The sequence below is a fragment of the Grampus griseus genome (assembly GCF_964374135.1).
Source record: "Grampus griseus genome assembly, chromosome: 9".
Classification (NCBI taxonomy): domain Eukaryota; kingdom Metazoa; phylum Chordata; class Mammalia; order Artiodactyla; family Delphinidae; genus Grampus; species Grampus griseus.
This window is the reverse complement of record NC_139003.1, coordinates 41,956,089-41,970,628: the sequence shown is the minus strand read 5'-3', so window position 1 is coordinate 41,970,628 and position 14,540 is coordinate 41,956,089. Positions and strand designations below refer to the sequence as shown.

The 14,540-nt window shown below is 48.0% G+C and overlaps 1 protein-coding gene across 1 annotated transcript in view; it reads right to left on the bottom strand.

Annotated features, from left to right (window-relative positions):
• The window catches only part of TBX20 (T-box transcription factor 20), a gene marked incomplete at both ends in the record, with an annotated part of 50,856 nt that extends 44,188 nt beyond the window's left edge, over positions 1-6,668 (bottom strand). The window contains 3 exons of the mRNA XM_082661864.1: positions 1,731-1,895; positions 2,908-3,166; positions 6,542-6,668. Of these exons, the coding sequence (XP_082517990.1) occupies positions 1,731-1,895; positions 2,908-3,166; positions 6,542-6,668 (551 nt within the window). The remainder of the gene's footprint in view (positions 1-1,730; positions 1,896-2,907; positions 3,167-6,541) is intronic.
• Between the last annotated feature and the right edge of the window lie 7,872 nt (positions 6,669-14,540).

Genomic DNA, 14,540 nt, shown 5'->3' with positions numbered 1-14,540 from the left:
CTCTTGTGGGAATGGAAAACTTGGAGAGGCTTCTTTTAATCTCTTCTCTAGTGTATTTAATATACTGTAAGTTCAATAATATGATCAACCACTAAGAAAGCTTAATATTCCATTTGAACTGTATGTGTAAACTGTGTTGGTTCTGTGCCTTGACTTAGACTCCAGACTAGATACTAACAAAGAACCATACTTTGAACTATAACTTCAGAGTTCCTAAACCTGTACATTTAAATAAATTCTTAGCTCTGATATGAACTTCCAATCAATTATAAAAATTACTTAGTCATAAAACAACTTTAAAGCTGTAAGGCTTGGTTTTAGAACCCTAAATGTAAAGTCAGCTAAGATTCATTGTTTGTATTAAAGTATGCAGTTAGAGTCCTGTTCTTAAACTGTTAGTATTCACGTAAGTAAGAACTTGCTGGGTTTTTTCCCCCAGAATGCTCATTTGGGCAGTAGCAATAAAGGTTTGCATGTAATTTTTAAAACGGAGTTCTCCTGGAAAAACATTACCATTGAATAGCACAAAAACGAACATGTTTTGTTTGGGTCATTACCTAATATATTGAGTAATTTCTCAGTAAAAGAATATTTTTTTAACATCTTTATTGGAGTATAATTGCTTTACAATGGTATGTTAGTTTCTGCTTTATAACAAAGTGAATCAGCTATATATATATATATATATATATATATATACACACACACACATATATCCCCATATCTCCTCCCTCTTGCGTCTCCCTCCTACTCTCCCTATCCCACCCCTTTAGGTGGTCACAAAGCACCGAACTGATCTCCCTGTGCTATGTGGCTGCTTCCCACTAGCTATCTGTTTTACATTTGGTAGTGTTTATAAGTCCATGCCACTCTCTCACTTCGTTCCAGCTTACTCTTCCCCCTCCCCGTGTCCTCAAGTCCATTCTCTACATCTGAGTCTTTATTCCTGTCCTGCCCCTAGGTTCTTCAGAACCTTTTTTTTTTTTTTAGATTCCACATATATGTGTTAGCATACAGTATACAATGGAATATTACTCAGCCATAAAATGAAATGAAATTGAGTTATTTGTAGTGAGGTGGATGGACCTTAATATTCATACAGAGTGAAGTAAGTCAGAAGGAGAAAAACAAATTCAATAGAAGAATATTAACTTGATGTCGAATTACATTTATCCACTAATTATAATGAGGGAAAAAAAGAGTTTGTTTTTCTTACTTAAAAATCTCTGAGCCTTTTACTGGTCAAAAACAACCACATTTTACCAATATGGTATTTACTATGAAGTTATAACCACGTTATAACAAATATTTACTGTAAGCAACTACTACTTTACTAAAATGCACACTTCTGAAAAGGATTTTAGGGCAGCCACTTCATCAGTAGTTTTATTCTGTTTGGTGTTAGCCAAATAGAAATGATGGATGCCATATGAAATGGGGCCAGATTTCTAATAAATATTCCAATTGAAATTTAAGAAAAACTTTGAAATGAATTATGATGAAAGATAAAATTAAAGGCAGTGTTCTGCATACAAACTCTTGCCTTTCTCAGAGACGAACCCATATTTTGTGTAGTTAATCCTGGAGTGTCTGGGCTTGGAAAGCTCTCTTACCAGAACTCACAGCTTTAAAAACAGACCTGCTTAAAATTCAAACAACCAGGGCAGGAGACAGTCTGCCAGCAAGGTTAATACACATTTTGTTTGGCTGGAAAATCTGGAGGCACAAACCTGGCTGGCAGCGGAGGGTCTGCCTTGCCAGCCACCAGCCAGGAGGACCGGTGGTAGGCATAGCGGTACCTCTTGTTGTCCACAGGGACGATGTCCATCAGGACTATGTACTTGGCCTCAGAATCCACGCCGGAAAAGGACACACGAATGGTAGGAAACATCCTCCTGACACAGTGAGACAAAGAGAATCACCCGAATTAGAGAGGGAGGAAAAGGGTCCGCCTTCCCTCCCTACCCAGCCCCCAAATTCTTTGTGTTTCCTGTAAAGCCATTCAGAGATGTGAATACGGAGACTGACCTTCTCCCGAGCCTAGATAATCTTAAGTGTCATCTCTGTAGGAGTCCTCATTAATACCCAAAGGTCTGCAATTAGGGAAAATCCTGTGCTAAATCATCAAGCCCATTAGGCTCCCAGACCAAAGTCTCCAGAGCAGACAGAGTCCTATAACCTCCTTGCCTTCCAGGGAGAAAACTCACTCTTGCCTCAGTAGAAAGCCAGAGCAGGGTTCTCAAGTTGGGTTTCGTTTCGGGAGACTCTGGGCGGTGTGTCCCAGAGTCCTGAGAGCTGGAGCAGTCAGGCGCCAAGGGGCCACCGACCCCCGGAGCCTTAGCCCCAGTCCCAGGAGCAGCCTGCACCTGGGACTTCCTGCCTGCCCTGAGTCAGCCCACTGCGGCGCCAAGGGGCCCCCTGCACCAGAGCTCCTTCCTACCGGGAGTGTGGTCGTTTCAAATTTCATTCTTCCTCCCAGGTTTTCATTTTAGTTTTTAATGGGAGCCTCTGCAAATTGAGGCTGATAAAAGGGAAGCCGCCTGCCTCCCTCACAGCACCCAGCAGCCCGCCCTGTACCCCGGCATGAGCTGAATTCCTGCTTCCCTCCAGATGCCGACCCTGCACCCAGAAGCCATCCCAGGCTGCAGGGGGCCAGAGATCCCAGTCCCATGCCCTTAGGGCAGGGGTGGGGCTTCCCACTGCCAGATCCCAAGAAAGCAAATGCCTGGACATCTGTCTCAGCAGCTCTTTCCAAAAGCAAGTCTGCCGAAAGAAACCCTCCTTGAGCGAAGCTTCCTCTTGGAGCTCAGGACCAGTAGAGTTTCACCCAGTTCCTGGAAACTCCCTCTGCCACCCAGGGCACTATTCCCTTCTCCCCACTCCTCACTCGACAAGCCCCCCTACAACCTGCCAGACTTGGTGATGATCATCTCCGTGCCCAGCTCGTGGAATTTGTCCCAGAGCTCCTTGGTCTCCAGGCTGCAGGCAATTTTGGCCATTTCCTCGCTGGGGATGATGGGGGTGGTGGGGATCAGCGGCTCAGTGCACAGAGAGGAGGAAGATGGGCTGCTGTTGCCCGCGACGCTGCCACCAAACTCCCCGTGAGCGTCTAGGCTGGTCAGCTCGCCCAGGGGCTGAGCGCAGGACGACTTCTCGACAAATTGTTCTGCAGGCAAAGAGAATTGAGAATGACAGCTAATTCTGTCAAGCAAAGATACAGAAAGGAGAACAGCACAATTTCAAGGTTCCTGGATTTAACTTTGGAAAAGTTACGCACAGAATCTCCAGAAGGACAGCAATAACTCATCACTATACAAATTAAGCCTGAAATTCCTGTGAAGTGACATGGCTCCTGCTTGCTTACGGAACCAAATGAGTGAGTTTTAGAACCATGGTTTGTTACCACCATTACTGAAACCCACTTTGGAGAATAGAAATGCGAGGAGTGGATAAAGAGAAAGGCATGATCATAAAGAATTAAAAGCAAGTAGTCCTGTTGTTATCCCTCCCATGTTCTAGACTTCACAGCTTGTGGGCTCTAGTGCCAGTTCTTCCTCATTGACAAAGAGGACACTTTTCTGCAGGGAGATCAAGGGAGTGAAGAAATCAGCACCATCCTCATTTTGAGAGGAACTTCCCTTCCCTCCTGGAGTCACCTCCCCATAAGAAAAAGTGAAAAAGGGGTGTTGGGGGGGTTAAAAAATTGTCACTTCACTTCTCTGCCTGGCTCCCAGTTTCCTAGGCTTTCAGATGTTACATTAGGGCATTTTTATAATTTCCCTCCCAGCCTGAGATCTTATGAAAGACTAGCATATTTATTGCTTGTTAAATCACAGGAGTACAATCTCTGGGCCAATTTTTTGGACCGGGCTTGAAACAACTACTTGAGGGATGATATGTGTATTTCTCTCTCTCTCAAGAACGTTTTGGAAGTGCGCAAAAGAACGCCAAACCCAGAAGAGTAGAGTATTGAAGTAGGAAGAACAGTTTGCCATCTACCATCAAGCTGAAACACCACTGCCTACGAACCAAACACTCTCCCCCACAGATGATAAGGGCCTGGGACTACACCAGTCACTTTGATGGAATACAGGGGGAGCTCTGTAATTGTCCCAATTATCTTGCATCCTTTAAAAAAGAAACTACTTGAATCCGCAATGTGAAACTGAACTTCAAACAACTCTAAGTGCCCTCAAGGAATTGAAACAAGTTTTATATATATATATATATATATGCACACACATACACACACACACATATAATGTTTTATTTCTCACATTTCTCTTTTGACTTGGGGCAGGCAAGCAGGAAGTAGAGAATTTTTACCTTCTTTTCTCTTAGAATAATAATCCAACTCATGGAAGCATTTTAAATTAAGAATAACCAAATTATCCTTCTGTTTTCAAACTCAAAGAGAACCATGCCATGGCAAAATCATATTTTTTACTAATGTTTTCAGAAACACATTCACATAACATCTTTATAGGGAATTAACAAGTAGCCTTAGAAATTTTCTGACAATTGAAAAACGCAAATGCTGTAAGCTCCAGACTAACCAGTGGGTCAGGGTTGGGAAGTGGAGGAAGAAGAAAATGATACAGAAATGCTCTAACACAATGTTATATGTCAATTATATCTCAATCTAAAAAAAAATTAATGATCTAGTCGTCTGAGGTGGTTCTTCTGAGTAGATTTAACGTGTTTAAATGAGCAGTAATGAGACACTTGTGACTTCCACCCTACAGTTTCTTCAGCATCTCGCTAGTGTTTCATTCTCTCTTAACAGGTATTTCACGTGCCCGAGTCCTTGGCTTACAGCTGCTAATTGTGCTCTGTTGAACTGGCCCCTGAAAGGGACTAGAATGCCTTCTGACAATTGAAAAACGGTTCTGGTTCTTTTTGGAGCCGGTCTCAAAAGCCCCAGGGGAGGGAGAATGCTCACTTTACAGACTGGGGTGAGGGTGGAGGTACCGTGAGCTGTGAATGGTTTTATAGTTTAGAATTCAGAGGAGGGTGGGTTTTTTCTCAGGAAAGTAGAGAAGGAAAGCAATGTTGTAATGACAGTGGAGCTGAAGCTGGCATGTTTCCCAGTCTACTGTCTGTACTTCTGTCAGGAATTTTAACCTGAAATCCTCTTTTCCTGCTAGCTACCAAATTATAATGGGGGCATTTATAAAGAATTCAGAGGCCCCCTAAATAGGAGCGGATAATATTGGGAAGTGCCACAAACGTAACTTTGAAATTGGTGTGAATTTTTTTCTAAACAGTTGGAGTTTGTCTGATTGGTTGTTTCCATTTCTTTGGCAGGTTTAGATTTACACAGGAGGATAGGTGGGAAGAACCAGGGAAAGGGAGTGAAAACCTTGGAGGAGACTTTTTGACATGTTTTCTGGAGATCTTCCGGTTTCCTTTTCCTTGGTTCTAAGTTGCTGCAGGGATTTTAGTTCTCTCTTCTCTCTCTGCCCAGGCCCCTTATTTTTCATCTCTAACATTTCATCTTTTATATTATTATCGTTGTTTCAAGGTGTGAGATGTTAAAATGTTGAGAAGGACAGGGAGAAGGAAGAAAAAAATTGACTAGAGTTTAAAAGGTTTTAAAAATATTACCCTAAGTTCGCTATTTGATGCTTTCCACAGTTTTAGGGCTACCAGATGATCAGGGTGTGGAATAATTATTACCCAGGGACCCAAGAGGTGATGATGAGAACACTTCTTTCTCCCTCAGTTGTAAACCCTCAGTTGTAAAGGGACTTAAAACACTTATCTCCAGCAGTTTCTTTCCCACACAATTCACTCGTGGTAAGGGGAATATAGTCCCTTTTTTCCCTTTACTCTGAGAGTAGTGTCTTCTATAAATGGTAAAGGTTGTTAAATAAACAGTATAGCTAAAAGTTGAGGAATCTGGGAAATGGTAACTGGCTAATGTTTTTGCCAACCTCCACTGAAAATGACGGCAGTTATGAAATGATGTCTTACAGATAAGTCTAGAGCTTCTGTGAAGAAAATGGTTCATGCGGGGACAACTGGCTTATTCTACAGCACTTGACAGCTGACTTTGTGTAGTCTATTCAAGTCGGGGGAAAAACAAAATTAAACTAGTTTCTTGTGAAGTCAGAGTCTCCTTGGTTTCAAATGCACAAGCAGGTGTTACACGCATCGTAAATCCTGTTGAGTCATTAAAAGGGGTTTTATTATTATTTATCCCCTAAATGTTTTTATCCCAACAAAGTTACACACACCGGATGTCCGACTTGACATAAGGATTCTAGAAAAATAGGTAGGGAAAGCGACTAGCGATATACGTACGAGATAGGAAACCGGTTGCATTTAACAGACTGTGAAGTCCCCAAAGAATTCGGGCCTAAGAGAAAAAAAAAATCTCCCACCCGCAACGTATAGTCTGTGGCCTGAGGGTCAGAGCTGCCGCGAGCCGCGAAAGGTGGCCACCCTCGAGAGCCTCCTGAAGCTAGGGAACGGAGGGACAGACAAATGTGCAGCACTCCCATGCCTGCGCACCCCGACGGTCTAGCACGCGACTTACCCAGTGGTTTGATAGTGTTCTCCGTAGCTTCCTTCTCTTTGGAGCCGCCACTCGACATCAGCGCGGCGATGGAGAAGGCGTTGGCCCTGGAGGAAAGCTGGGGCTTGGGCGACGCCGTGAACTCCATGGCCCCTAGTGCGCGGTCCTGGCCAGGGACCTGGCCTGCTGAACTGCCGTCCAGCTTCCCCAAGAGAGACAGAGACTGAAACACAGCGGAAAGTTTCCAAGTGCAATCACAGGGGAGTCGGGGACTCTAGATGAGTCAGCCCCAACCTCCCGAGAGCTCCACACCGGCCTCTCCTTTCCCCCACCGCAAGAGCCTCGAGCCGCAGAGACTTCAAACTAGCCGGAGAGGACCAACCACGGTCTCAGCTAGGTGTGCAAGCACCGGGACGCTCCGTAGGACCACAGGCTGTGCCTCCGGAAGCTGGAGACAAGCATCAGCTGCGCAAAGCCCAGGGGTCCTGCAGCACCCGCTCCACGTCTTTCCTCCCTCCCCACTCTGGGGACAGTCGGAGCGGCCGAGCGCAGCTAAAATGGGGTGGTTGCCTGGGAGCGGGAGCGTAGCCGTGCGAGCGCGGAGGGGCGCGGAGGACACTGCGCCCGGGCGTTCGCCGCCCTCCGCCTTAATTTGCTGGCAGCTGCGATCCCCGCGGCCCGCAGCCAGTCAGCGCCGCCACACGTCACCGCTTCCTGATTCCGCCGCCGGGGGCGGGGCCGCGGGGTCGGGTGGGGAGGGCGCGCCCGGGGCGCGGCGTCCGCGTGGCCTCGCTCAGCAGACCGCTGGAGCATGGTACCCGTTCGGGGAATGGGGTGACACCACCAGGTTGGCGCAGCGGCCGCGGACACAGCCCGCCTGGTCTCGCAGTCCTGGAGTGAGAAGGAGGTGATCGCTGTCGGGAGGGGGCATTTTGGTCGCGTCCTAAGACCTGGGATCTCAGGAACGTAGACCAGAGGAAGCCTCGGGGAGTTTTTCCTCCTTCCATTCTTTTTCTTACCGGTGCTCAAAGTTGCAAAAGAAAGTTAGAAAGTGCTAAGTAAGGCAGAAACCGACGCCGTAGAGCTGGCGCCATTCGCCGGGCAGCACCCAGGGCTGGATACCTACACTCGTTGGGCTCCAAAATCTGGCTGCTAGACAGTGGGGCTGGAGAGATGTAGCCCTGCAAAAGATAAGCTAAGTGAGGGCTGTGAGCATTTGACAAAGGATGATCTCAGAACCACGGCTTCTTCTGCACACCGGTGCGCCTCTCATGCAGGGTTCCGGTTCTCGAGAGGGACTCTCGAAAATTGGGCCTTGATCGAGGGGCAGACGCCGTGCCGGGGGCGGGGGGCGCGGCACCCTGCTGGGACCACGCGACGCGCAGTTGGAGAGTGCGAGCCTCACAGCTCCCGGGCTTGGGGGACACGGAACCTTCAGCCTTCACAAACTCAGTTACGACCTGGACTTCCCACGGCCTGTGGGGGTCGTCTTGCTGGCCTTGTTCAGCTTGAATAACTTAAATTCTCCGAATTCGCAGGGTAATCCGTTTCACTCGGAGCCGTGTAAACTTAGGCTGACATACACACTCAAGCTGTACATGTAAATATTTGCGCTCCTTTCCAGTCAGTCGGTTTGGCGATTAGGAGCCTCTTGGTGGGTCTTGAAAGGAAAAAAAAAAAAAAGAAAGAAAGAAAGGAAAGCAGCTCCCATTTCCCACCAATGTTTTTCTCTCTCGACGGCACACACATTCCCCACCCCCTGAAATAAACTTATGGGGGAAAAAACCTGAAAGTCAAAAGTTGAAATCGTCCATGAAAGTAACATGATGACAGCTGGGGGACTCGTGATTTAAGCCTGTCTTGTCACCGTGTATCAATAGTTTCTAACAATGTACTGCATGAGAGTGACTAAGGAACATTCTGATATTAGTCTCAATGTACAGAGAGTGTATGTAAGTTAGGGGAAAATTTGTAAAACTATAGACTTTTGTGCTGGAAGGGATTTTCGCCGTCTTCCAGCCCAGGTCCATTTGCTTTAGAGTGAGAAACCGGGTCTGGCTGGCAGGGTGGTGCATCTCCCCTAAAATCGGCCCAGCCAGCTAGAGGCGCAGACCTGCACTCCAGGCGAAGATTTTGATCACACCCGGGCCCTGCAGCTGTGCCTGGGCTATTCACGGGAGATCCACAGTAGAGTAACGCCGGCTGAGAATGCTTTCAGATTAAACTTTGGTTAAGAATAGAGGCTAAACCACTGCATGCGCCTACAGATTCTTTTCTGTTCTTGAGTCTTTGGTCCTTTGCTGTTTTTGGACAGCCCAGACCCTTGGGTTAATAAAGCTTCCACCCCAACACACACCCTATCTCAGTCAATGCAACAGTGACATTTCCCTTGTTTGAACGTAAGGCGCAAGCTTGTCCCTGTCCCTTCTCACTGTTTGGCCAGGAAGGGAGATTTCTGTCATGAGGTTTTGGGGGGGGGGGGCACGAGGTGGGTGGTTGTTTGTTTTGGGTGAGTGATGTCATAGTCTAGAACTTTATGCTTCAACTGGGCATCGAAGATCTTATTTGCTGGTTTCAGTTTTCATATGAGGAAACTTCACATCTTAATTATCTTAACGGTTCAGGCTGGAATTTGAATAATTTCATGACAGGGACATTTTTAGAAAAATTGGCGGAGCAAGGGGAAAAATGATTTGCCCCCGATCAGTTTCCACTTTTCCAATTGCCCACGCAGCCTTAGCCCAATTCTGGGTCTCTGGTGGGCAGCGAACTTTGACTGTTCATCCTACTGCAGGCAAAATAGGAAGCTAAGCTAGCGCGCGCGGGGGCAGGCGGCACACCACAGGAATTGAAAGGACTACTTTAAACAAATTCGGGCTCTACAGGTGAGCCGTTTGGGGATCCCTAAGAAGTGATGCATCTCGTTGGTGTTGAAACCGCGGCAATAAAATGTATACTACAACATAATTATCAGGGGCACACTGTCCCTTCTCTTAGATTTATTGCCTCTGCAAATCAATACCGTGCTGTAAAAACGGGGAACCAGTGCTTGGCAGAGAGGTGCCGTCACAGGGTGATTCAAAGCCCACCCGAAGAGGAGATCGCCCAGTTCTGAGGTCCCTTCAAAACCCAGGTGTTAGCGCGGGTTAACAAGTAAAGCCACCGAGGGGGTTGGAACAAAGCAATCACATTAACACTTCCCTGCAGGCCCTTCTCAGGCTGACTTTAGGAGGGCGGGGGCGACTCTTGGACACCGGAAAGTGCCTTGCACTTGGAGAAGGCTTTGAATCTTGACTTTAGCCCACTTTAGCCCTCCCTGAGACTTGGTACAGGTTACCTAAATTTCTCAAAGCCTTAGTTTCATCATCTACATTAAAATAGACGAATAATTTATTCCTACCTAGAATATCGCTCTGTGGATTAAACGAGTTAAGGTGCGTAAAAAGCCTAAACAGTCACCCCAATATAAGTAAACCATGAGTACAGCATTTTATTATATTTAGTTTTTGAGCTGCAATTTCGCGATCTCAGAGATCTTTCCTTCGCGTGCTCACGTACAGGTAGCTGTGTAGACAGTTTTGGAGTGTACTGATTGGGGTCACATTGTGGTAGTGGACCATTATTTACATCTTGCTAAACTTTGGAGCCTAGGAATTAAAATTTGGGGTTATATGTCTGAGTCTGGTTATACGGAGTTTGATTATATGGAGGACTGGGAGATGTCTCTTTATACACACTACCGTTTCAAATTGTCATTTGTAGTCTCCGGAACTCAAAAGTTGGTCGACCCCAGAACTGTGCAGGAAGAAACGGTTTCACGATTTTGGCCAATAGCCCCTCGCTTAATGGACGTTAACACTAACGCAGAACCCTCCGCTGACAGCGGTAGGGACCCTCCACCCGCGTGGGACGACTGCGCCCGGAGCGGCAGGACCCGGTGCCACATCAAGAGCACAGCCCGGTACCCGAGGGCGAGAAAGGAGACCCGCTTCTCAACGCAAGGGCAGCTCTACTCCCGAGATCTCGTCCCCATCCTGTTTTCCGCTCTTTTTGGTAAACTCCTTAAAACCAAAAGAAATGGGCTTCGGTGCCTTTGGATTCCTAAATTCGGTTTACCGAACAAGGAAGACACCCGAAGCAGCGTAGGGAGCGCGGCCGCAACCCCTGGAAGCCGCTGCTACACGTCCCGGGGGCGCGCCGTGAACAGCGCGCATCCCTGGGCTGGGTAGGGAGCGCGCGGCGCAGCCTCCGATTTCACTGTGCGGCGAGGGGAGTGGTCTGAGCCTTTCCTCGGAGGAACCCGGACCAAGGCTCAAATGCACATCCTGACGGAATTAAGATTTTTTGAACCCAAGTGGTCCCCGAGAAGCGCTCCCTCCAGCCCCGGCCGCAAGAACGGGCCCGGAACGTCCGGAGCTCAGGTCCACCTCGGAGGCCCCAGGGCCGGGCGACTCGAGGCGCCCTCGCCCAATTCCGGTTCTAAGGGCGAAGCATAGATCAGCTCCTCGAGGGGCGCGGCCAGAGTGTCATCCAGCGGGGTGTGTGTGTGTGTGTGTGTTTGTGAGCGCGTGCGCGCCCAAGCGGCCCGGGACTTGACACTGGCGCCCGGCTGTGGAACCCAGGAAAGGGACGTCCTGTGGGCCTAAGGCAGTTTGCGCCCATCTCCAGGGCCTACGCCGTCAGATAGTGAAGGGAAAAATCTTTCCGGGCGAGAGCCCCCGGCACTGCGACGTTGCCGGCCGGGCCTCAAGCTCGAGGAGGTCGGCGTCTGTGGGTGCGCGCCACCGCCCGGCTACGGGAACTTGGACGCCCGGGGCTTTCCCCGGTTCCCGTCGCGTGGAGCCACCGGGCCTACGGGCAGAGATCAGGCGCGGGACCTCAGAGCTCCTCACAGGCTGATCCCTTAGGGTCGCGACCCTCCCGCTCCTTCTCTCGACCACTCGCATGCAGGTTTGTTCCGCAGGAGCTCTAGACTGCAGGGACCGACCCTAGGCGCCCCAGGTCTCCTCCTGACCAGGGCAGAACTTGTACATTAGAATTGGGTGCAAAACTCGCAGCGTGACCCCAAGAACAGCAAAGAAATCTCTTCTGACCCTGTGGGCGACGAATCCAGACCTGCTCTCTCCCACCCCTCCTCCACCCTCCTTCCTCCTCCACCTTCTTTCCTCCTCCTCCATACGGGCTCCCGCCCTCCTTTTCCAATCCTACTCTTGGGACGTCGTCGCCTCCCCTGTCTCAACCGCCTGGCTGCTGACCGATCCTGTGTTTAACACTTAGCTATTTCGTACATCATGAATTTTTGCATGAACTTTGATCTTTTAAATTACTGCATTGAAATATCATTTATTTATTAGTTTTTTTTGGCACCCCCTTAAATTTTAGGCTCTCATCCTAGTCTTGGCTGGGTCAGGAAGGTTACGAATTTGATCGAAATTATAGTGATAATAATCAGTAGAGCGATGATTTCCACCCAAATCTCTAGCTTTGAAAGCATCGCCCCTGCCATTATCGTGCACACTGAACTGTTTAAGCAGGAACCCCCACTAGGAGGAGGAAGGAGGACAGAGGATGGTCCCCTGCATCAGGATGAAGGTCATCTTGGCCGGGTGCCCTGGCCCACCGGTGGGGAGGCGTGGGGCCTGTGTGGATAGGGCACACCACAGCCAGACAGGCGTCCCAGGCATCCTTCCTGAGCTGTGATTTCTTAGGTGTTTAAAAACAAACTGAAAACTAAATGAGGCAATTTCTGTAGAAGAGCAACCACAGCTGTCTTGTCAGCGCCCCTCCTCTCGCAAAGTAGTGTCAGTTTTGCAGATGTCACCTAATTAAACTTATAGCGATTACCACATTTTGGAAGGTGATCCAGCCTTCCAACAACCAACTGCACCCTGTCCCCTGGGTGATTGCTGGAGCATGTCCTGCCTTCGATTTTCAGGAGCTAGAGCCAGCTGTTTGGTGACAACTTGTCTGGGTCCTTATCAAGAGGTTTGGGAGATCAAGGCGGGGAAGACCCAGGCAGGAAGTAGTCCTACAAGGTATCTGCTGCCAGCCCCCATTGCAAGTCTCCCCAGAAGCAATTTGATTGAAGCTCATTTTATTCCCTTACCCACGGAGGGCAAAATACACCCAGTAAGGGCTTGGGTGCCTATTCCCAAATGTCAGCATGTTCCAGACGACTTGAAGCATGTATTATGTAAGGGAACAAAGATGTATGCATCCAGTAAAATATAAAGAATGCAGAGTATTTGTTCATTTATCTAATATTACCTGGTACTTACTTTGGGCTGGGTACTGTGCTAGGTTCCATGAATAGACCAGTGATCAGAACCCTAAAATTTCTGCCTCATGCAACTCACAGTCTGGTGGGAGACACCAATAATAAACACATGAAACCATACACACACAAATAAATAGAAATTGTGATAAAGACTTGAGGAAACAAGGAGCAGAGATACCCAATTCAACTGTTTATGGGCATTCATTCATTGTGGACAAGGCATTGGGTTATTGGGGTGGGGATGGGGCTGGATAATTTGCATATTATCCCTGCCTATCAAGGATTCAAAACCTAGTTGGAGATGTATAAAAGAACATCGATATGAAAAGTACACATTACAGTTTTCTCAACATTGAGCTAAAAGAACTCTTAGGATGTAAGGGCATAAAGGCAGACTAAACAACCTTAATTAAAAAGCTTGCAGAGGAAGGTGTGGAGCCTGGCATTAGAAATACCAGTTTGGGCAAGTGCCTCTATTTCCATATCTGTAAAATATGGTTTTCTGATGATAATACCTACATCAAGTTTGTTGTGAAGGTTAATGTCCGTGTGAGGGTAAAGAACTTCACAGATACTACTATTGGCCAACTCTGGAACTTTGGCGAGGCCCCTTTTCAGTTTAATACAAATTACAAATTTGTAATTGATACAGATTAGATCTGATGGAGAACTGTGTCCAAGAGCCCCAGTTTCCACCCTGGAATTGTAAGGAATGTAAGAAACAGCTTTCTCTCTGGAGTCTGTGAAAGGCTCTGGGTCTCACTCGATTTCTATGGTGTAAGAGAAACTCATACTTCACCACTAGGAAGCGGCCAGGTCCCCGGGGATGCTCAGACACGCGGCCTCTCTGTTGTGAACGCCCTCGCTGGAAAGACTGGAGGTCCACAGATGGCCTTTGGGCTGCATCTTCTTCCATTAACTCACGTAGTTTGAAGGCATTTTGCGTACATTTCAAGTCCTGGATGCTAGTTTTTCAATGCATTGCAAAGAGCTTCTATTGCGCACTTAATATGTGCCTGGCGCTGCACTAGGCTTCCCAAGAAATACATAATGTTGCTAATAGTATCTGTCGGGTAGCATTATCATCTGCATTTTAAAGTTGCAGAAAATGAGGCTCAGAACGCGAAGTAACTCAGTTGATCTAGGGCACACGGATAGTTTCATGGTGGAGCGGGAGGCAATCTTGGACTGTGTGACCCAAGTCGTTCAGCTCCGCAATCTTAACCTCCAACCCATATCGAATGCTATCACTAACTTGGCTAGTTTCCGGTTCTGGAAGCAGAGGCAGTTCGGAGGAAAGGGCTGAATTCTCTGTTGCATATAGCAGCCCCAGAAACCCGTAAACACCTGCCTGTCTTTGTTGTATGCTCACCGGGCCAGAGAACATTGTTCCTTCAAATGTGGGCAGATGTAACTCGCATGCCCACGGTCCACCCGCCCGGCGTGCAAAACAGAAGGCAGGCCACGTAAAGGTCTTTCGGTGTCGCACATAGACCGCGAGCCCAGGCGGCCTTTGTCATTATTTCTTATTTCCTGGGGGTAATTACCGACTAATCTGCAGGCTCCGCGGAGGCAGCGGAGGCGGCGAGGGGGGATGGAGGCGGGGCTGGCCCTGGAGATCATGCAGAGCTTGGCTGGAGTCTGCGTATCCCCAAGTATGGGAGGCCGACTTTCAAGTTTTGGAGGTTTGAAGCCAGCTTTGTCCTTTATTGGCCAAGTGACCGTGGGCTATCTGGCTACTCT